The following is a 23,662-nucleotide window of genomic DNA, read 5'->3' as shown; positions in this document are numbered from 1 at the left end:
ACTAAACAACAACAACAACAATGCATCATTTGTGATTTTAAATCTCCTGAGAACCATCTCAGCACACACAAGACCCAACATACACATACACACTCATCTGAAAGAATTTCACAAAGCGTCTAGATTGTACCTGATATTTTATGTTCTGCTGTTTAATTCTTTTAAATGCTATAACCACTTACTAAAGAGGTTTGTCTTATCCATACTTTTAAAAACTCAGCTTTAAATGAGGCCAAAATGACCCAAACAGTGCACAAACAGTTTCCCTCCGAATACTGAACACCAGGTTCTTTGGATGACAGCCACCATGCGCATGCAGGCCAGACCACCCTGGTATTGCCTCACCATTCTTATGTCAGGGTGAAGACGAGAGAACTTTCTTGACCAGGCTTGCAAAATGTCAGGGCTACAAGGACGAAGGCTACAATGCAGACATCTTCTCTAAAGGAATTAAACCCTAAAGTTATGAGCTGGTCTGTGCAGTTGCCTTTGGAGAAAAAAGAAGCAAAATGCGTTCAGACTGAGAGATGTGGCAGGTATGACAGAGGACTCTCCTCCGTGTGTGACCCTTGAAAGCAGACAGGCTCCCAAGATGCTGTCTCTCTGTTTGCCTCCCACTATTTTAACTGTAGTTTGGATCATGCAAGTCTGTCTGGTTAGCTGTGGCTTTGGTGAGTGTAAGCATGCGTTTCTCCATCAGCAGAGTTAAAGAGTTACAAGTTTTAAGTCTGCAATCCCTTCTGTTCAGAGTTTCCTGATCCTATCAACTTGTGACTGTCACCTCTTTTTCAGCAATTTTACTTCTGGAGCTGTAGGCTGATGAGACCTAGTCCTCATCTTGAATTGCTCATCCCCACAACCCCACGCCCTCCTCCCTGTAAGGCGCTCTCACCTTATTCTTCAGCAAGCTGCCTGCAGCCTCACTGAAACCTCAGTCTGGTGAACCCTCCACCCCTCCCAGCCCAGCAGGCGTCACTTCTCCTCCTTAGCCTGGGAACACCCATTGCAGACTCACCACCAGGTCTCTAGCTGATTCAAGGAAGACAGGTGCCCAGGACTGTTGAGTGAATGCCAACAGATGTGGCACCTTTAAAAGTAACATTTCTTTGGAATTCCCTTGTAGTCCAGTGGTTAGGACTCTGCAGGGGTCCCAGGTTCAATCCCTGGTTGGGGAACTAAGATTCTACATGCCACATAGCACAGTCCCCACCCCCACCCCCACACACAATTTCAAGAGCAAGATCTCTTTATTTGAACAGTTTTTTTTTTCATTGAGTACCTAATTTGTGTTGCTTCTGGATTTCATCACAACTTTCTTAAATATGAAATCTGAGTCTTGTCATTGACTTAAGAGAACATAAGTGATTTTAATGCATACACTATTTTGTTCTCAAATAAAAGAAGTTCACAGTTTTAAGTATAAACAAAACCATGAAGGCTAGTGTTTGTTCTTCCTACTGCAGCCAGCAGCCGGGTATGCACTGTGCAGGGGTGGACCCATCCCTGCTTCATTAGAATTAAGTGAAAGAGGGCAAGAGATTTGGTTGTGCTTTGCCATCATTGTTCATCTCGCCATTGATTTTCACTCTTATAGTTTAGATAATCTTGCCTTTTAGAACAAAAAAGGAGTCTTATTACTTACTACACCCACAGGATAGGGAAACACTTTCCAACAAAGAACCACTTCCTTTGGGCATCCATAGGACTGAGGATGTGTGGGTTTGAGTGAACTGGGAGAACCAGCCACAGGGCAGAGGTGTGGCTGGTAGCTTCAGAGATGATGGCCACCAGGCACAGGGACTCACTCCTTCCAGGGGTCACTACTCAGGACCCCTCAGTCAACTTCCAATCTCAGCACCAACATCCTTCACGGAACAAAACCAGAGCCTTCTGGCTAATGATTTTTGCAGCCATATAACACTGATAGGTTTTAGTAGCATCTCATGGAAGTGCTTTCCAAGGCGAAGTGGGACGAGCCAAGCCCCAAAAGTGAAAAGAACAGCTATTAATATCGAAGAGGATCACGTCATTGGCAGACTGAGTTGTAGGAAAGCTGATGGCCAACTACATATTGTGAAATCGAAAGTCTACTCCTATCACAGAGTCAAATCTCTTCCCAAGAGAGAAGAATCTTTTATATTCCTGTTGTTCTGATTTTCGCCCTTGATAGTCTTGGAGATGGATTTCAATTCTCTGATCTCTCTGGCAAGCATCATAGGGTTGTGGAGAGGGCTTTTGCACTCTGATGGATCCAGTCTCCCTCCTGGGGTTGGTCACTGCTGGCTGGCTAACCTTGCATGCATGCGTGTCTGACTCTTTGTGACCCTATGAACCATAGCCTGCTAGGCTCTTCTGTGCATGGGATTCTCCAGGCAAGAATACTGGAGTGGGCTGCCATGCCTTCCTCCAGGGGATCTTCCCAACCTAGGGATCGAACCCACATCTCTTAAGTCTCCTGCATTGGCAGGCAGGTTCTTTACCACTGGTTCCTCCTGGAAAGTCCTGTCCAAACTTGGACATGTTTTAACCACTCTAGGCTTCAGCTTTTTATTTTAAAAAATGGTTGCAATGATTTGACTACCTCAGAGAATGTTGTAGGGATTAAATAAGATCATATAGTAACAGAACTGGGCCCCAGAGCATAGTGGGTCCAAGAAAAAAAAGTCAATTCTCTAATATTCTGTAACATAGGAAAATGTATACAATTTCATTTTAAATGAAAAAGAGGAAGATACAAAAAATTTTTTATAACTATGCAGAATTTTCTTACTCAGATTGTAGTAACTTGACATTCGTGTATATGTGCCAAGTCGCTTCAGTTCTGTCCAACTCTTTTGCGACCCCATGGACTGTAGTCCTCCAGATTCTCTGTCCATGGGATCTTCTAGGCAAGAATACTGGAGTGGGTTGCCATGCCCTCCTCCAAGGGATCTTCCTGGCCCAGGGATTGAACCGGCATCTCTTATGTCTCCTGCATTGGCAGGCAGGTTCTTTACCACTAGCACCACCTGGGAAGCCCCTTGACATTCATAACTCCAAACAAATTGATAAGGTCACTCCTCCCTTTAATAAATGGAAAGACTCTTTATCCTACAAAACTTAGGGAACACTGGAGCTCTTCTTACCCCCTTCCCCCAAAATCTGATCATTCCTTGGGGAACCTGTATTTTTCCTGATCCCCTTGGTCCTAATTCTTTCTTGTGTCTCGTCTGTTCTTGCCTCTTTCAAACCATTCTTCTTATGTGTGGAGCACAAACCCAAATATGGAAAACTGACCTTTCTTCTTGATCCCTGCGAATTTCATCCACACAAGGCAGCTTCCCTTCAAGTCTGCCAGGCACTGCAGGGGACTCGCCACTGTGCAGCCTGGAATAACCCTGCCTTCCAAGTTTCCAGCACCTCAGGGCATGTCTCGCTGGCTGACTTTCTTCCCCAGCCCACCCTCCTCCCCATCCTCACCTACCTCCCATTCCATGTTCTCCTGTTGTTCCTCCTGTCCTCACACCCTTTATCCAAGGCTACCTCCTGAAACTCACATGTCTCCCACTATTTTTATGCAAAAAAATAAGCTCTCTGCATATACCCCTGCCCCGCCCCATCCCCATCTTTGTCAGGGACCCTCCTTCCAGGCAGGTCTGCCTCATCTCCCCATGGGGAAGAGGAGAGGGACAGGGACCCAAGTCATCATTAGGGGAGCCTGTTGGATCCTCATTCTCTCTTGGGCATTCACTAGACAGAAAATAGTTTCTCCCTAGAATGGATTCTGCCACCCATTTCCCCCTCTTTGCTATCCATAGACATATATATTTTAAATTGAAGGACAGTGGATTTGCAATGTTGTACTAATTTCTGCTGTACAGCAAAGTGATTCAGTTATACATATATACACATTCTTTTTCATATTCTTTTCTGTTATGATTGATCACAAGATGGTGAATATAGCTCCCTGTGCTCTACAGTCGCACCTTGTTCATCCATCCTGTATGAGAGTTTGCATCTGCTAATCCCACACGCTCAATCCATCCCTCTCCACCCCCACCCCATTGGCAACCACAAGTGTATTCTCTCCATACATATATTTTTTTTAATTCACAGAAATCATATTGGTTATTGCCACGGGATGGGAGTGAGACTGCAAATAATTTTTTTCTTCTCCATTTGCCAAATAGTGTCATGCTAATTTCACTTTGATCTAAAAAGAATTTTTTAACCTCTCTAAGCTTTTAGGGGAGCCTGTTGGACCCTCATCGTCTCACGGGCATTCACTAGACAGAAAATGGTTTCTCCCTAGAATGGATTCTGCCACCCATTTCCCAAGTCAGCAGACTTCCCTGGTGGCTCAGACGGCAAAGCATCTGCCTGAAATGCGGGAGACCCGGGTTCAATCCCTGGGTCGGGAAGATCTCCTGGAGAAGGCAATGGAAACCCACTCCAGTACTCTTGCCTGAAAAATCCCATGGACGGAGAAGCCTGGTAGACTACAGTCCATGGGGTTGCAAACAGTCGGACACAACTGAGCAACTTCACTTTCACTTTCTTTCAAGCTTTGTAAACTGAACTATTAATCCTAAAGTTTGTTAAAAGAAAATTTTCTACAATGTACTGATCAGTAGGCTTTTATTCAGCAATTCATGGATGGAGCAACATCCCATCTGGCAGAGAGAAAAAGGGGCTTGGAAGGGCTGTAGGAGGCCAGAGAGTCTTAAAGACCAAAGGGATCAGTAACAAGGAGGTTGTTGTTGTTGTTCAGTCGCCCAGTCATGTCTGACTCTTTGCGACCCCCTGGACTGCAGCACACCATGCCTCCCTGTCCCTTACCATCTCCCCAAAGTTTGTCCAAATTTATGTCCCTTGCATCAGTGATGCCATCCAGCCATCTCATCCTCTGATGCCCTCTTCTCCATCTGCCCTTAATTTTTCCCAGCATCAGGGACTTTTCTCTCAGGCTAGAAACTCGTGGGATTGTCGGTTTTGACGGCTCATGTGTAAGGACATTTCCTAATGCTCTGGCATGCCATGAAAGCAGAACTTTGGCTTCCTCACTAGAAGTCCTCTGGGTTCTAAAATAAGCTCAGTTTTTAAATTAATTTGTATTGGAGTATAGTTGTTTTACAATTGTTGTGTTGTTTCTGCTGTACAGCAAAGTGAATCAGCCACACAAATACATCTGTCCCCTCCCTTTTGGATTTCCTTCCCATCCGGGTCAACACAGCGCATTAACTAGAGTTCCCTCTGCTGTATAGCAGGTTTTCATTAGTTACCTATTTTACACATAGTATCGATAGTGGAGATAAGTTCATATGAATTGTGCATCCCATGCTCCACTGCTCACCAGTGTGGCTGAAGCTCATGCTTTGTGGAAATCAGCTGCTCAGACCCTCACTGAATAGAAACACCTAGCATTTCCCAGGGTACACAACCACTCTGGAATGCCCTCTGCAACTAAATGCTGGTTTTCTCTAAAAAAAAAAAGAGAGGCCTGTTAGGATGCAAATCATTCTCTCTCTGTTTGTCCCATTCCTTTGGACTCTGCATTTCTTGTCGGGTTTTTTTTTTCATATTTTTAATTGGTGGAAAATTGTTTTACGATCATATGTTGGTTTCTGCCATACAACAATGCAAATCAGTCATAATTTTATATATCCCTTCCCTCTTGAGCTTCCCACCCCTCTGCATCATCACAGAATGGCCAGGCTGGGCTCCGTGTGTTATTTAGCAACTTCCCACCAACTATTTTATACATGATAGTGTATATATGTCAATGCTACTTTCTCAATTCGTCCCACCTTTACCTTCCTCCATTGTGTCCACAAGTTTGTTCTCTACTAGGTTCATCAGTATCATTTTTCTAGATTCCATCCCAGTTCCCAGTTCAGTCGCTCAGTCATGTCCGACTCTTTGTGACCCCATGGACTGCAGCACGCCAGGCTTCCCTGTCCATCACCAACTCCTGGACCCTCCTCAAACTCGTGTCCATCGAGTCAGTGATGCCATCTAACCATCTCATCCTCTGTCGTCCCTTTCTCCTCCTGCCTTCAGTCTTTCCCAGCATCAGGGTCTTTTCCAATGAGTCAGTTCTTCACATCAGATGGTCAGAGTATTGGAGTTTCAGCTTCAACATCAGTCCTTCCAATGAATATTCAGGACTGATTTCCTTTAGGATGGACTGGTTGGATCTCCTTGCAGCCCAAGTGACTCTCAGGAGTCTTCTCCAACACCACAATTCAAAAGCATTAATTCTTCGGTGCTCAGCTTTCATTATGGTCCAACTCTCACATCTATCCATGACTTCTGGAAAAACCGTAGCTTTGACTAGATGGACCTTTTTTGGCAAAGTAACGTCTCTGTTTTTTAATATTCAGTCTAGGTTCGTCATAGCTTTTCTTCCAAGGAGCAAGTGTCTTTTAATTTCATGGCTGCAGTCACCATCTGCAGTGATTTTGAAACCCCAAAAAATAAAGTCTGTCACTATTTCCATTGTTTCTCCATCTATTTGCCATGAAGTGATGGGAACGAATGCCATGATCTTAGTGTTCTGAATGTTGAGTTTTAAGCCAACATTGGAGAATATTGAACATTGGAGAATTGAGAATTTTGAGCATTACTTTGCATGCTAGCATGTGAGATGAGTACAATTGCACGGTACTTTGAACAGTCTTTGGCATGGCCTTTCTTTGGGATTGGAATGAAAACTGACCTTTTCCAGTCCTGTGGCCACTGCTGAGTTTTCCAAATTTGCTGTCATAGTGAGTGCAGCACGTTCACAGCATCATCTTTTAGGATTTGAAATAGCTCAACTGGAATTCTATCACCTCCACTAGCTTTGTTCATAGTGATGCTTCCTAAGGCTCACTTGACTTCTCATTCCAGGATGTCTGGCTCTAGGTGAGTGATCACACCATCGTGGTTATCTGGGTCATGAAGATCTTTTTTGTATAGTTCTTCTGTGTACCTCTGTGGAATCTTCTACATTCCATATATATGTGTTAATATATGGTGCTTGTTTTTTTTACTTACTTTACTCTGTGTAAGAGACTCTAGGTTCATCCACCTCACTACAACTGACTCAAATTCATTCGTTTTTATAGCTGAGTAATATTCCATTGTATAAATGTACCACAGCTTCTCTATCCATTCATCTGTCGATGGACATCTAGGTTGCTTCCATGTCCTGGCTATTGTATATAGTGTTGCAATGAACACTGGGGTACATGTGTCTTTTAGAATTGTGATTTTCTCAGGGCATATGCCCAGTGGTGGGATTGCTGGGTCTGGACTCTGTGTTTTAACAGGCTGCAGTGATAGAACCAGAGGACAGCTGTGTTGTTAGGATTTTGTTTTTAATTTTTATATAAAACACTGTTCTATACAGAAAAAAAAAAAAGAATTCTGGTATCTGAATAGCACAGATAAATCTATTTGCAAAGCAGAAATAGAAACACAGACATTAAGAACAAACACATGGACCCCAAGGAGGGCAAAGGGGGTTGGGATAAACTGGGAGATTGGGACTGACATACACACACTGTTATGTATAAAATAGATAACTAATGAGAACCTGCTTGGCACAGGGAACGCCACTCAGGGCTCTGTGGTGACTTAAATGAAAAGGAAATCCAAAAAAAGAGGGCATGTATGTATACATGTGGCTGATTCACTTTGCCATACAGCAGAAACTAACACAACATTGCAAAGCAACTATGAAAGAAAGTCACTCAGTCGTCTCCGACTCTTTGCAACCCCGTGAACTGTACAGTCCATGGAATCCTCCAGGCCAGAATACTGGAGTGGGTAGCCTATCCCTTCTCCAGCGGATCTTCCCAACCCAGGAATCAAACTGGGGTCTCCTGCATTGCAGGTGGATCCTTTACCAACTGAGCTATCAGGGAAGCAACTATACTCCAGTCAAATTTTTTTAAAAAAAGAATGCTGGTATCTGGACGGATACTCAGCCATGACTTAATCTTCTGTGAAGAGAAGAGGGTGGCGGACAGTAGGAGTGTCACTCTGTCCCCTGCTCTATCACAATGAGTGGCCTTTGCCTCACAAAGTGAAGCAAAGCCCTCAGGCCTGGCCCCAAAGGGCAATGGAGTCCAACACATCAGGACTTGTTGGAGCTTGGAGATTATTGAGTAAGTGAGTGAGTGTAGGAGCCCGTTCCCACCCTGCCAAGCTCCTGTAATTGCCCCAGCCAGTTAGGACCAGGTACAGGCACACAGCTTGGCTTGGATTTCCAGGGGGTTTGTGCCCACTCTGGGTACCACTCAGAGATGCATCATCTCTTTAGACCTCCAGGTGGTCACTGAATGTCTAAGAGCAAGAATGTGGGCAGTAAATCGAAGCATGTGCAACACAGGGGGACACGGTCCAGATATGGAGACTGTTGGAGGCCCCTTGAGTCCCCAGAGGAGATGTGACAGCCGGTGTGTCAGGGTTGGGTACAGAGGTGGCTGAGGAGCTGGTGACTCACCTCTCTGGTTGCAGAATGCTTCTTGACAGCAGCTGGCCTGACTGCCTGATCACAGAGTGCTTCTTGGCCCACCTACTTCATGGCTTGCAATACCAGGAGATCTCCAGCATGCAGAAGATACTCATAGCTTAAAAAAAATTAAACCCTGTTGGTTTCAACCACTGATCAAATCTCTTACTTTACAAATACAGGAAATACATTTAGGTCCCAGGAACTAAGAGTCTCTCCCAAGGTCACCAGATTGAAAGGGAGCTGCACCCAAACCTGTTCTCTCAACAAACAGCTCATTCTGCTTTACAAGCCCCACCCAGCTTGTTGAAGAAAGTAGATAGAGAGGAGTTGGGAACTGGGGCTTGACTCCCCTTGACATATGGATTCCTCCACAGGAAGGGCATACACATCTTGTCTGATCTGAAAAAGAGCTGGCTAAACTACTCAAGCATAATCATTCAACATTTATCAACCACCTGCTATGTGCTGGGCCAACCCCTGTGCCCTTATGGAACTTACTATCTTAAAAGGGATACTGACGCTGATCAGATTTTTTTTAAAGTATGCAAAGAAATCAATCATATGTAATTACAAAGCATGCTGTGAAGAAAGAAGTCCACGATGCTGGGAGGGCAGGTGTAGGAGGACCTGACCACATCTGGGGAATTGTCAGAGAGTGTTCTGAGGAACTGACATTTAGGCTAAGATCAGAAAAATGTCTAGAAGGTAACTTGGTAACTAATTATCACTAACCTTTATTGAGCATTTGTCTGAGTCAGGCTTCATATGCTTCATTAACTTCTTAAATCCTCCCAGTAGCCCTCCAAGTCAGGCATTGTTACGTTCTCCATTTTATAGGTGAATAAACTCAAGCAAAAAAATGGAAATAATTCACCCGTGGGCCTCTGGTTCTGAGTCTTACTCTATGTTTGTGACTGTGGAGGTGGGTGTGGTGTGAGAATGGAAGAAGCTAAGATTGCTGATGTGTAGGGCAGAAAGTCTGCATGAAGCTAATCTCTAGTGGCCTCAGCCTGCAGGAGCTTGAAGTGGGGCTTTGGCTCCTGGCCAGAGATCCAGTCAGGTTGCAGCTATGAGAGCACCAAATCCTAGCCACTAGACTAGTGGTCAGTGACAAGAACCTGGCTCTTCAGCTTTGCAGAAAATTCCCACAAAGAAGGAAAGTAGTGAAACAAATAAAGCACTAATGAAAAGGAAAAAAGAGTACTGTACTTATGGATAGACATATGGATAGACTCAGAGAGTCACTCCCTCGTGGTAGCTTGAATTACTTATATGGGGAATTTCTTCTGGGTTTCTGTTGATTTGCCTGGTTCAGAGTTCATATTTGGTGTATCTCAAGATCCCCCCATATGTGTACATGCATCTCTTAGCCAAGATTGATTCTACCAAAGAAGCCTATGGGTAGTTAGTATCACTTAGCATCACTCCCCTTCTGACCTCCAAGGAGTCTTCCTACACATATGTAGTCAGGGAGGTCTTCTGACTTCAAGAATGAGAAATAATGTGGTCTTTTTTCTTCTATTTGGGCAGGGCTTAGCCTCTTTTGATTGTCCTGCTATTTTCATCTTGGAGTTATCTGCCCTGGGGGTGATAGGGGGTGGGCATCTACCTCCTGCCTCAAAGCAGGGCCACATCATGTAGGTCTGATAGGTTGTGATGTTCATGACAAAAATTACAATGTTGCTACAAACCAAATTTGGGTTCTGCTTGCCCCACCATGCAGAAAAGCCTATCTACTAACATCAGGTTGTAGTGAGAGAAAGTACAGCATTTATTTGCCAAGTGCCAAGCAAGGAGGATGGATAACTTGTGCTCAAAAGACCTAAACTCTCCAATGGCTTTCGGGGGACAATTTTTAAAGGCAGTTTTGGGGATAAGAGTTACAGCTGGTGGACCTTCTTCTGATTGGTGGTGGTGAGGTAACAGGGTGATATTTCAGAAATCTTAATCATCAGTCTTCTGATTCTAATCGGTCTGGAATCTGCATGCATGTGGTCAGCACAGAGTCACCATTCTCCACCTGGATGAGGGTGAGGGGAACAACTCAAACCTATGTGTCAGATTGTTATGTATATCCCTTGCAGAGAAACTAGGTTTCCGTTTTTTTCTCCCCCCCACTGAATTATTATTTTTAAGCTATCGTTACTTTTCTTGCTTGACTATTTTCCCTTTGTTTCTTCACTCTCTCACTTCCCTAATTAGTAACTGCTTGAGTCTTTGGAACCCAGGGAAAGTCTAGGAGACTAAAGCCTTTTTCTACAAACAAGAAATAGGGAACATGGAGGGACTTTTGTACCTGGGAAGGCCCTGCAGGGTCCTGCTCAGTTTTGCTGTTCTCCCTAAGGCCAGTGATAGATGGCATCATCCCCTCAATGGACATAAGTTTGAGCAAACTCCAGGAGATAGTGAACGACAGGGAAGCCTGGTGTGCTGCAGTCAATGGGGTGGCAAAGAGTCGGACATGACTGAGTAGCTGAACAACAACAACTAAGGCCATAGGAAATATTTCAAACCAGGGAGTACACGATCATATTTATGTTTAGAAAGATCACTCAGGCTGTTGTGGGGAAACTGGATCAGAAAGAGGAAAAGAAGAGATAGATATATAGACACCAGTTAGGAGGCTGCACAGTGGCCCAGGGACAAGATAATGGTGACCAAGGTGTGACTCCTGAGATGCTGAGGAGTAAACAGATGAAAGCAAGCGCTTCCCAGTCATTTAAAAGAGAGACTTGAGTCCCTCAGAAGCATTAATGTTAAATATACAAATCACCAAGTACTTTAATCCAGTCCTTTTATAGGAATATTGGAAGCTCTTGGGGCTTCCCCGATAGCTCAGAATTGGTAAAGAATCCACCTGCAGTGCAGGAGACCCTGGTTCAATTCTTGGGTCGGGAGATCCGCTGGAGAAGGGATAGGCTACCCACTCCAGTATTCCTGGGCTTCCCTTGTGGCTCAGCTGGTAAAGGATCTGCCTGCAATGTGGGAGACCTGGGTTCGATCCCTGGGTTGGGAAAATTCCCTGGAGAAGGGAAAGACTATCCACTCCAGTATTTTGGCCTGGAGAATTCTATGGACTGTATAATCCATGGGGCCACAAAGAGGTGAACATGACTGAGCGACTTCCACTTTCACTTTGGAAGTTCTTAGACCAGTCCCATTATACATTAAAATCATCATATGGGCCGCCTCAAGCATTCTACAATTCGTTCAGCCAGGACTTCCCCAGAGGCCCAGTGATAAGACTTCACTTGGTAATGTAGGGAGTGCAGGTTCGATCCCTGGTCGGGGAGCTAAGAGTCCACATGCCTTGTGGCCAAAAAACCAAAACATAAAACAGAAGCAGTATCGTAACAAATTCAATAAAGATTTTGAAAATAAGCAATTCATTCAGCCAAGTGAAAACTATGTTGAAGGCCTGCTCCCTGGCACCTCTGTGACCACATGATCCATCCTCTGGGCCACCAGACAGGCACTTGTCAAGGCCAGCACTGGGAACCCCCACATCCTGAGGGGCTGCTCCCTCCCTGTGCTGGGAAAGGCCCAGTTACCAGGTGAAAATGTCAGCCCACACCTCCCACCTCTTCAGGCTTCCTCCCAAGGTTGTTTGCCAAATGGCTGAAAAAGAGTTCTGGAAAACCATTTCTCTCCCACCAAGAGGACAAGCTGGGATCTAAAGACACGTGTGACCCTGTGTGTGGAGGGAATATTTGGCGCCTGAGCATCTCTGGCTGAATAGAGAGCTGTGGAAACTGTGAATGGTTTCCCTGGATTGCATTTCTCTGCCAGCGGTTTTCCGGGGTTGACGAGTGGATGGGAAGCAGAGTTGTGGAGAAGGCTGAGCTGAGCCAAACTAGACTGGTTGTTGCCTCAGCGCGTGGGAAGCGTCCTACTTGTTCCTAATTAGGTCCATCTGAGATGAAGATGACACATCATTTGTTCTAACAAAAGGCACATCAAGGCCTTTCAGAACTGGAGAAGGTCCCTGTCCTACATGAGCTGGGGGTTGGTGGCTCCTATTTCTAAAGAGCAAGCTGATCTGATAAGACATCTGACCGAATAGTTAGATTCCAAATTTTTACATTCTGTTTAAATTCAGATATATTTATGGAAGGGAGAAAAATAGAGGCTAAAACAGTCAGGCTTGCCCTTCTTGGGTTTCCAGGAATCGGCTAGATTCCTTTCTGAAACAGACTTAGTGCCTTTTCCTCCTGGATGGGGTGTTCTGTGCCACCTCGTGGACATAATGGAAACTGCACCTTGCCAAGGTTCTCCGAGCTCAGAGGAGGAACCCTCCCCAGCTGAGGGGGTGGGAGAGGGCTGCTACACCCCCTTCCTCTGAAGTAAAAAGCAGGCTCCAAGCTTGTCCAAAAAAGGACCACCACAGAACCGACTGAGGATGGTGTGAGCATTAACCTTCCTTGCTATTCTGCAATGCCTCCAACCATCTACGACAGTCCTAGCCACCATCTGTCATGATCCGTGCAAATGGAGATGGGACATGGCCTGCTCTGGATCTCAAGTCAGGTGCTTTTGTAAAAATAAAGTTCCAAGGCTTTTTTCTTTTTCCAGGGGAAGCAAGAAAATGGAAAATTAATACTGGCAACAGCTAGTTCCTGCTTGTGGAATGTTGGTATTTGCAGCATGTCTGCTCTGGGATTACTGAGGACAAGAGCAAAAGCAGGACTGGGTTTTTCATAACATTCACCTCAGCTTGTCTTCAGTGAAGAGTGAAGCCCAGACACAGCTTGGAGCACAAAGGCGCAGCCCCTGGGCTTGCACTTGCTTTGGGCAGTAGCCTTTGGAAACCAACTCTTACAGGCTTCTGAAAACAGCACATCGTCAGCTGTGTTGGGAGGTGGAGAGAACAGAAGCTCCAGTGCCTCATAACCCTGTTTGCAACCCGCCCTCCTTCACAGACCAGCTGCGTAACCTTGGACACAAGGCCTGTGACACCCTGTACACAGGGTGTACAGTCTGTACAGTGGGGGCAATAATAGGAGCTGCCTCGTGGGGTGCCTGGAGGGTTAAACTAGATCTAGCCCAGGACTGGCTCCTGGCTGACTCTCATAACTGGTCCAGTGAGCAGCTAACACGAGCTGAAGTTGCCCGGGCCCTCTGTGAACATCTAATAGGAAGCACTGGTGGTGGGTGTGTGGAGGGAGGTGACAGAAACAGTGGCAGGTCAAGGGTATCTGTTTCATTGTCTGACTCAAGACAGCCCAAATGAGGTCCTGGTCTCTGTGGAGGTGAGATAGAAGTGCAGGGTGCCCACAGGAGGTTGCGGCTACAGAATTGAAACATGCCAGGTGAGGTGATCAGAGACCAGGGCTCAGGGTCCCACTGTCCGGGCTCCCACCCACACACGGGCCCGTGTCTAGGAGGCAATGCTGGGGCGGGTCTCAGCGTCTGGCTGATGAGTGGCTTTCGGGTTCTCCCAGGGCTCCCCTTGGAGATAGAATTCAGCAGAACTTAGCAGGTCTGTGGTCTGGCTGGGGCGGGTGGTGTGTGCACTGGTCAGCTGCTGGCATGAGTGTGGCCGTTCCACAGGGCACCAAGGGGACACAGAACTCAGCAACAAAACCTAGGGACGGCCCTTTGTCATTTCTTTTTTTGTTTAATTATAGTTGATTTACCATGTTAATTTCTTGTCATCTCCATTAAAGAGTCTAAGCTCTGAATGTGTGTCTAGAGTTTCCAAAGGTTGCCATCCTCTCATAAGGGAAAGAAATACACATTTAATGAGTTTCTACTGTGTCCCAGGCCTTACGCAAGGGAGATCAGACGTTTCATCCTTGCAACAGCCCCAGGAATTGTTATTTTGCCCATTGTACAGGTGGGGAAGGGCTTCCCTGACGGCTCAGCGGATAAAGAGTCTGCCTGCAATGTAGGAGACACGGGAGATGTAGGTTTGATCTGGAGTGAGCAGTGAGTACACTCCAGTATTCTTGCCTAGAGAATTCCATGGACAAAGGAGCCTGGCGGGCGACAGTCCATAGGGTCACAAAGAGTCAGGCAAGACTGAGCAACTTAACAACCGACAGGTGGGAAAACTGAAGCTCAGGGAAGTGAAGTAACTTGGCTACTCCACCTGGTCGGTGAGAGTGGACCCAGGTCAGGATGGAGACAGGAGAGTTTAGCAGTGTCGTATCTTTGTGTGCCCCCAGCACCGGGCATGGTGCCCTGGACTTAGGAAGAGCTTAGCAAATGTCTGCTGGGCTGAGAATGGGAGGATTCATGTGCCAAAAGGGTATTCGGAAACCGGGGCAGATGCCCGAGCCAGGCTCTGAAAGACCAGCTGTGTAGAGCAGCAGCTGGGGAATCATCGGTTCAGAATTTGCAGTCACCTGGCGGGCAGGCTGTGGGCCCACAGCCAGCTGTGAACAAGGCCTGACTTGACCAGCTCTGGATCTTTCATTGCAGGCAATCCACCTTCCAAAGAGGTGCCAGCAGGGCAGTACCCATTCATAGTCACTTCTGATGATGGACGGAAGGTTCCTGTGGTCCAGGCCTATGCTTTTGGCAAATACCTAGGCTATTTGAAGGTTGAGTTTGATGAAAAAGGAAATGTTGTCACTTCACACGGAAACCCCATTCTTCTCAACAGCAGCATCCCAGAAGGTATGTGAAATTCAGGGCAGTGATCCACCAATCCCAAGATTAGATGGCTGGATTGTGTTTTATTTGTTTTGTTAACATTTCAGGACAATGTTTTTGAAGAACGGAGTTTTTTCCTTGAGTTTACCCTACCGTCTTCTTGGATAATGAGATTTAAAACACACCCAAACTTCAGAAGTCCCCATGGGCTTTTCCAAGCCCTCTCAGCACCAGACACTGTGTCACTGCTTGAAGAGATTGTTTCAGCTCTACCCTGGCACAGGAGAGCCACTCTCAGCTCATGTCCCAGAGGAGAGCTGGGGAAGACCCGGGTTCAGATAGGGAAGGACTGGTGATCAGGGGCCCTGGAGAGTCAGAGCTTCCGACAGCCAGAGGAAGGGGCCGGGACCCCATAGCAGGACCTCTCATCCCTTTACCTGCGCAAGTTAAGCATAATCATTGCCCCCATCTGCACCACGGATGCTATCCCCGGTGGGCCTGCAGGTAGTCAGATGTGATGAGTTGATTTTGGTTCACTTGGCATTTTAAGATCCAAGCAGGGCCTTATTTCCAGGAAACAGAACAGACGTTCCTAAGGAAATTTCCCGGTCAAAAACCAAAATGTACACAAATATGGTGAAGAATTGTAGACTCACACCAAGTCAGCTGAATGATGTTTGAGTCTTTCTCTCACATTTAAGCCAGTGTTGAGATCTGCTTTAACTGAAGGCTGATTTGTTTGTTTTCTTCTAGATCCAACCATAAAAGCAGACATTAACAAATGGCGGGTAAAATTAGATAACTATTCAACCCAGGAATTGGGGAAAACAATTGTCTATCTGGATGGCACCACTCAGTCGTGCCGCTTTCGAGAATGCAACATGGGCAACCTGATTTGTGATGCTATGGTGAGTGGTTCTCAGGAGAGCAGGGCCCACGCCTAGGGAGGGTGGAGGAGAGAGGAAAGGAGGGAGGGAGGATGTGAGGACAGACAACCTGATAGCTACAGAACTGAAGACTTTTAAAGATTAATGCCCAAATAGATCACTAATGAGAAGGAGATCCAAAAAGGGGGAACATAGGTATAACATATAGCTGATTCACTCTGCTATACAGCAGAAACTAACAAAACATTGTAAGCAACTGTACTCCAATAAAAATGTTTTTTAAAAATTAATGCCCGGATAAAAGCTTGGTGTGGATTCACACTGAGTACCTTGGGAAGGTGCCTGAACCATACCAGTGGACCACCGCTGTTTTGCAGAAAGTTTTCACTTTTATCTCAGGTTCAAGAGGTTTGTTAACAAAATAAGCCACTCATTATATACAAATAAATAATACAAACATTTATTAGAGAATTATCTAGCTTACTTTCAATATACTAACATTAAAAGAAAAGAGAAATAGGAACAGCAGAGGATACATCACCAAATTGGGTTTTGACTAAAAAACAGACAAACAGTGCTGGGAAGTCCCGTGACAGAGCACATCTGGAGTTCCAATTGGGAAAAGGTCCAAGGCAACGTGTCTGCCCTGTGGATGAGACTTCAAAGGCTGCCGTTTGGGGTTCCCGCTCACAGTCCCCAGGCCGCAAACCATCATCATCAGTCTGCGAGCAAAACTGCAGCTCTGGTATTATGTTAATCTTTTTCATGTAGATTACATAGGTCTTGGAAAAGACCCTGATGCTGGGAAAGACTGAAAGCAGGAGGATAAGGGAGCTACAGACAATGAGATGGTTGGATGATATCATCGACTCAGTGGACATGAGTTTGAGCAAACTCCAAGAAATAGCAAAGGATGGGGAAGCCAGGCATGCTGCAGTCCATGGGGTTGCAAAGAGTCAGACACGACTGAGCGACTGAGCCTCTGAACAACAGCAACCTCCCAGTCTATTGGTCCTGGTTGGCCAGACGGCTCAGCAAATTCAAAGATCCGCCCTCTATCTATCTATGGTGCCTCTCAGCCAACCCTCACAGCAGGGATGGCTGACACAGCAGAAGTCAAGGCTGTGTCCAGGCAGGTTAGAAGCAAGATCAGAGGCCTGCCTGCTTTGTCTCTGAAGCCTAAACAAGACTATTATTTAACCTCTTTATTGCTGGACATGAGTGAAGCCTTTATTTCGAGGTGCTCATCTTAAGTCTGAATTTTGGATATGGCTTTCCTTTTGTAAGATGACCTGACTCCACAAACTCTGCTTCTCTGAAGATGTAGACATAGTAGATAAAACATTTTTGCTTGGGCCTAACAAGGCCAGACTGCGTTTCCCTGATCTGTCTCCTCTTGGCCCTGACAACTTGTGGGAACAGCTTTCACAAGCAGAGAACAATGACATGTAGTTATCATGCGGACAGTAAGTCCCATGGTGAGTGAGATCTCACACCCAAAGCACCCCTCTGTCCACCTGTCTGCGGGCAGCCCCCCAGAGGCCATGCCGAGCTGAGGTCTCAGGGTCAAACTCACCATGCCCAGGGGAACCCAGGGGACCATTTCTTTGTGCTTAGCTCCGTGCCTGGTACCTAGAATGAAGTCACAGTCAATGAAAGTCTGCCAAGTATTGATTCATGTTGTCGTATGGCAGAAACCAACACAATATTGTAAAGCAATTATCCTTCAATTGGAATAGGGTGTTTGCTATTACCAGTGCGTTCTCGTGGCAAAATTCTATTAGCCTTTGCCCTGCTTCATTCTGTACTCCAAGGCCAAACTTGCCTGTTATGCCAGGTGTTTCTTGACTTCCTACTTTTGCATTACAGTCCCCTATAATGAAAAGGACATCTTTTTTGGGTGTTAGTTCTAGAAGGTCTTGTAGGTCTTCATAGAACTGTTCAACTTCAGCTTCTTCGGCATTACTGGTCGGGGCATAGACTTGGATTACCGTGATATTGAATGGCTTGCCTTGGAAACGAACAGAGATCATTCTGTCGTTTTTGAGATTGCATCCAAGTACTGCATTTTGGACTCTTTTGTGGACCATGATGGCTACTCCATTTCTTCTAAGGGATTCTTGCCCACAGTAGTAGATATAATGGTCATCTGAGTTAAATTCACCCATTCCAGTCCATCTTAGTTCGCTGATTCCTAGAATGTCAACGTTCACTCTTGCCATCTCCTGTTTGACCACTTCCAGTTTGCCTTGATTCATGGACCTAACATTCCAGGTTCCTATGCAATATTGCTCTTTACAGCATCGGACTTTGCGTCTATCACCAGTCACATCCACAGTTGGGTATCGTTTTTGCTTTGGCTCCATCCCATCATTCTTTCTGGAGTTATTTCTCCTCTGATCTCCATTAGCATATTGGGCACCTACTGACTTGGGGAGTTCATCTTTCAGTGTCCTATCCTTTTGCCTTTTCATACTGTTCATGGGGTTCTCAAGGCAAGAATTCTGAAGTGGTTTGCCATGCCCTTCTCCAGTGGACCACAATCTGTCAGACCTCTCCACCATGACCCATCCGTCTTGGGTGGCCCCACACGGCATGGCTTAGTTTCACTGAGATAGACAAGGCTGTGAGAGTTGGACGGTGAAGAAAGCTGAGCGCCGCAGAATTGATGCTTTTGAACTGTGGTGTTGGAGAAGACTCTTGAGAGTCCCTTGGACTGCAAGGAGATCCAATCAATCCATCCTAAAAGAGATCAATCCTGGGTGTTCATTGGAAGGTCTGATGTTGAAGCTGAAACTCCAATACTTTGGCCACCTCATGTGAAGGGTTGACTCATTGGAAAAGACCCTAATGCTGGGTAGGATTGGGGGCGGGAGAAGAAGGGGACGACAGAGGATGAGATGGTTAGATGGCATCACCGATTCGATGAACATGGGTTTGGGCAGACTCCGGGAGTTGGTGATGGACAGAGAGGCCTGGCGTGCTGCAATTCATGGGGTCACAAAGAGTCAGACATGACTGAGTGACTGAACTGAACTATCCTTCAATTAAAAATATTTTTTTTTAAAAAAAAAGCCTGCCAAGTAAATGACAACACTCACACTTCCCAAGGCGGGACCAGCGCTGGCTCCTAAGCACCATGCAATCCATGCGAGACAAGTAGCTGTAGAGATGCCAGAGTGTGACTGTGTGGAGGCAGGTGTGCAAGCAAACACCCGAGGCTCTAGCAGTGCTCACCGCACATGAAGAGGAGTCCCTCCTCCCCCCGTGTCAGGAACACTGTCCTCCTGGCCGCGACCCCGTGTCTCCCTTACCTCCTCCACCATCCTATTTTTTCAAATGAGAATGTATTCATTTTATTTCTTGTCACTAAACACACATTATGTAAAAGAAAAGACTGGAACAACATCTTAGGGACTGTCTCTGTGTCTCCAAAATTGCCAGGTTGGGAACTGGCTGGGGACCTAGACCAGAATGCCAGGATTCTTGGTGGCCCGAGGTCTAGAGCTGAAAGGGTTCTGGGCTCTGCCCTCAGGAGCAAGTGTGGGGCCTGCCCTGGGGGAGCAGCCCTGTGAGCCACTCTGCACAGGAGCCCCCGGCCTTTGCTGGGGGCAGTGGTGGGGCTTTGCTCACGGCCCCTGCTCTGGGGATGCAGGGTCTTAGGAGAGGGTCTCCGAGCTGCTGGCTGCTCAGAGGCTGACCTGGGACTGGTCACAGTATCTTATTATTGTTTCTCAGACCATAAAGCTAGTTTCGGCAAGTGACCCTTGAGAGAGCTCTGGCCACACAGGGGCAGAAGAAAAGCAGCTTCATTTCTGGGAACAAACACTCAGAAAGAAGGCCCAGAATAACAAGTGTAAATTCCTGCTGCTGTTGCAGATTAACAACAACCTGAGACACCCGGATGAGATGTCCTGGAACCACGTGTCCATGTGCATTTTAAATGGAGGTGGCATCCGGTCGCCCATTGACGAGCGGAACAATGGTATGCTCCTGGGCCCTGGCCTCAGCTGTCTGACCAGCTCCCCGAACCCAGCCACGGGCGGCCTCAGCTCCTCTGTGCTGCCAGCCACAACCCACAGTGCCAGGCCCCTCAGCTTGGGTTAGCTGCCACTCAAGTCAGTGCCCCACCCAAAGGGCACACGTGCACTTGTATTCTCAGATGCACGTGCACACAGAGGGAGCAGTTAGCCTTAGTGGAACCAAGCTTTACCTAAACTTCTGACTTGGGACTTGCCTGGTGGTCCAGTGGTTAAGACTCCACACTTCCAATGCAAGGGGCATGGGTTCGATCCCTGGTCGGGGAACTACGATCCCACATGCTGCGCGGTGCAGCCAAACATTAAAAAAAAAAACAAACTTCTGACTCACATGAATTGTTGACTGATTTATGCAAAATAGTGACAGCTTCCACCTGGGTATCTGGAAAGAGGAGGATAAAACTGCCAATCTCAAGCCCTGGACAAAACAGCTGGACAACTTCCTTTAGTGCATTTACAGATATCTTGAATTATAGCACATGGTAAAACCAGCCAGACAGATATTGAAGACACTCCCATCATCTTCCCTGCGTACGTGCGTGCTAAGTCGCTTCAGTCGAGTCCGACTCTGTGCGACCCTATGGACTTGTAGCCCACCAGGCTCCTCTGTCCATGGGATTCTCCAGGCCAGAATACTGGAGTGGGTTGTCATCGCCTCATCCAGGGGATCTTCCCAACCCAGGGATCGAACCTGGGCCTCTCATGTCTCCTGCATTGAAAGGCGGGTTCTTTACCACTGACCCACCAGGGAAGCCCTAATCATCTATCTTCCCTGATATACTGTCAGAACAGTCTCAGTGGGGGAGGGCATGTCCAGGGGCCTCCTGATCCCCGTCTTCCCAAGCATCAGGAACACTCAGACTCAGCTGTGCTGTCCTCATAGCCTCCTCGTGGCCCTGTCTCCTTTACCTCCTCTGCGGGTCCTGACAGACACTGGGCTTGTTTGCAAGCCGTTTTCCCTCTGGCCTCATCTGTGACTACCCTCAGGCACGATCACCTGGGAGAACCTGGCTGCTGTGTTGCCCTTTGGAGGCACTTTTGACCTGGTCCAGTTAAAAGGCTCCACCCTAAAGAAGGCCTTCGAGCACAGCGTGTACCGCTACGGCCAGGCCACGGGCGAGTTTCTGCAGGTGGGAGGTAAGTCACCTTCCAAGGTGAGGGGAGGCTTCCTGCTGGTTGGCTTAGCTCCCGCCCTCACCAGGACCTCCTGGCCAGGCTTGTTTGGGCTTCACACACTCAACACCAATGCACAGTCTTTCAGTGGCTGTGGACTCCCAGACCACCGAGAATAGGTCAGGGTTAAAGCCCCAAGGCCCTGAAAATGAGCAATATTTGCCAAGTCTGATTTGGACATCAGACCATCTTCTCTGCAGGAGCTGGCCCTCTGGGTCTAAGCAGGTCAGCTGCCTTGAGGTCTAGTTTCTATTAACACCTTAGTTGCTTAAACATTCAATATTCTTTGTTAAAAAAAAAACAAAACCTTTTTTGTGCTACTGCCTGGTAATTGCCTGGAAGCATGCAGAAGTTCAAGGGAATGCAATGTCCAATCACTATTAATAAAGATAATTTCTGCGAAGGGCAGCCAGGACAAGACATTGGAATCTGGTTCTAGTTCCACTGGGACCTGGGGCAAGTCTTCAGCCTCTCAGAGAACAGTGAGAAAATGTGCCTGCTTATCTTATGGATTGCCGTGGAAGGAAAATAAATGCTTCCCAAATTGTTAAGGACTTCTAAAGTGCTTTTGTCAATCACTGATTTCACAGTCCAATGAGTTAAATTTAAAATTAATGAATAATCTTACTTGACTCTGACACCACAGTCTGACCTCACTGTTTGTACTATAGATGGTAGACCCCACTTGAGGGGTCTGATTGCTTTTCAAGTCTTCCCCCTCCTGGGAAGTCCCAGAGCACCCCACTGCTGGGACTGAGGGGCTGCAGAGGGTGGGGTCCCACCCGCTGCCCATAGGGTTGCCCAGATATTCTGCATTTTCCAGGAGAGAGAGGAGGGAACAGAGAGAGGCAGGGTAGTTGTATGTTTTGCAGAAGTCACCCAGGCCAAATTATTAACTATTTATTGGTCAGCAAAATGGTAAACATCCTGTACCTCTCATCTGTTCCTCATTTTCCAAAGCTACTGAACCAAGACGCTGGACTGATTAATTCATGATTTTAAAAAGGTTTCTCCCTGCAGAGTCCCCGATTGCCCACCCTGGGCTAGAGCCAGTTTCCCTCCCAGGGGTTCTCAGGCCTCCCAGACTCAAAGATAAACTCAACCAGATACGGTAGCTGCAACGTCACTTCAGCTCTCTTGCTGAAATCTCGCTCAAACTAAATGAAAACTAAGCTGCAGCCCCCTAACTCCAGATTTGGGCCAAAATCTTTCTTAGAAAACAAAAATTTTCCTTTGGATCCAGTGAAAACCTACAGCCTCATTTCTTTTCTAGGAATTCACGTGGTGTACGATATTTCCCGAAACCCTGGGGACAGGGTGGTCAAGTTAGAGGTTCTTTGCACCCAGTGTCGTGTGCCCAGTTATGAGCCTCTCGGAATGGATAAGGTGTACAAGGTGATCCTCCCGAACTTCCTTGCCAGTGGTGGAGATGGATTCCGGATGATAAAAGATGAAGTGATAAAACATGACTCTGGTAAGCACAAGTGTCTCTTCCCCTCCCTAACCCAAAGGTACTCGAGAACAGAACAGATCCCAAGAGGGGAGCAGCACACGATGACACCAGGAGGGCAAAGCCAGAAACCAGATCTGCCCCTACACTGTCAGCTCTCTCCCACTTTGTTAGGAAACAGCCTAGGGTAGTACCATCCTGCCCCTCCCCAGCACTCAACCCATCTATCCACACCCAGGGAAAAAGTATTTTTACATAAAAAGTGTTTTAAAACTTTTAAAGTGCAGCTAAGCAGCTATTTAAATTGTGAAATATAAATGTGTTGCATTTTTAGGTTGGATGTGGGAAACCATATTAAATCATCTCAACTTTTATATTTATTTATTTTGGGGTGCGTTGGGTCTTTGTTACTTTGCTCGGGCTTTTTTTTCTTAGTTGCAGCTAGCAGGGGGGGCTACTCTTTGTTACAGTGCTCATGCTTCTCACTGTGGTGGCTTTTCTTGTTGCAGAGCACAGGCTCTAAAGCACAGGCTCAGTAATTGTGGCACAAGGGGTTAGATGCTCCACCGTTATGTAGAATCTTCCCAGATCAGGAGTTGAACCCATGTCTCCTGCATTGGCAGGGAGTTTCTTATCCACTGCACCACCAGGCAAGTCCCAAAATCACCTCGACTTTCTTGAAGAAGCTTTTGGTGTGAACCGGTCAGGCAGGCATGGATGGGATATGCCCCCCCATTCAGCACAGTGTGTTGGTGGAGCACATTATAGGAACCAACCTGACCCCAGGCGAGGGTCATTATACCCCAACCTCATTTTCAAAAATTCAATTGAGAACCATTTCCTGTGCATGCAGTACACTGCCAGTACCCAACCCCTTCCTGTTCTCCAGGGCAAAACCTAGTGTGTTCACAAGACACACGCACAACTTCTCTGCATCCGTCTCTACGGCCTTATCATGAGCATCCTGCCATGGTAGCTGCATATCCCAGGGAGGGTGGAGGGCAGAGCTAGGGCCAATGAGGCAGCCCTTCCT

General features: G+C 46.7%; 2 protein-coding genes across 10 annotated transcripts in view; one reads left to right on the top strand and one right to left on the bottom strand.

Moving 5' to 3' along the window:
• NT5E (5'-nucleotidase ecto) overlaps nucleotides 1–23,662 on the top strand; it is a 59,991-nt gene that overhangs the window by 31,957 nt on the left and 4,372 nt on the right. Inside the window, exons 4-8 of one of the 2 annotated variants that reach the window (XM_081528700.1) lie at nucleotides 14,906–15,103; nucleotides 15,833–15,987; nucleotides 19,846–19,951; nucleotides 20,994–21,143; nucleotides 22,453–22,653. In XM_081528700.1, coding sequence (XP_081384826.1) covers nucleotides 14,906–15,103; nucleotides 15,833–15,987; nucleotides 19,846–19,951; nucleotides 20,994–21,143; nucleotides 22,453–22,653 — 810 coding nt within the window. The remainder of the gene's footprint in view (nucleotides 1–14,905; nucleotides 15,104–15,832; nucleotides 15,988–19,845; nucleotides 19,952–20,993; nucleotides 21,144–22,452; nucleotides 22,654–23,662) is intronic. The other variant, XM_081528701.1, reaches the window with a different exon arrangement.
• Nucleotides 7,396–23,662, bottom strand: part of SNX14 (sorting nexin 14) — a 111,363-nt gene continuing 95,096 nt past the window's right edge. For 4 of the 8 annotated variants that reach the window (XM_081528637.1, XM_081528639.1, XM_081528642.1 and 1 more), the window contains one exon: nucleotides 10,235–10,502. Coding sequence is in view for 5 of the 8 variants with exons in the window: in XM_081528639.1 (XP_081384765.1) it covers nucleotides 10,489–10,502 (14 nt within the window). In the remaining 3 variants the exon portion in view is untranslated. Of the gene's footprint in view, nucleotides 8,598–10,234; nucleotides 10,503–14,086; nucleotides 17,599–23,662 lie in introns of those variants that run through there. The other 4 variants (XM_081528657.1, XM_081528640.1, XM_081528658.1 and 1 more) reach the window with 3 other exon arrangements.

This window comes from Giraffa tippelskirchi, chromosome 9 (genome assembly GCF_054371585.1).
Source record: "Giraffa tippelskirchi isolate mGirTip1 chromosome 9, T2T-mGirTip1v1.2.pri, whole genome shotgun sequence".
Classification (NCBI taxonomy): Eukaryota; Metazoa; Chordata; class Mammalia; order Artiodactyla; family Giraffidae; genus Giraffa; species Giraffa tippelskirchi.
This window is presented reverse-complemented; position numbering and strand designations above follow the sequence as displayed.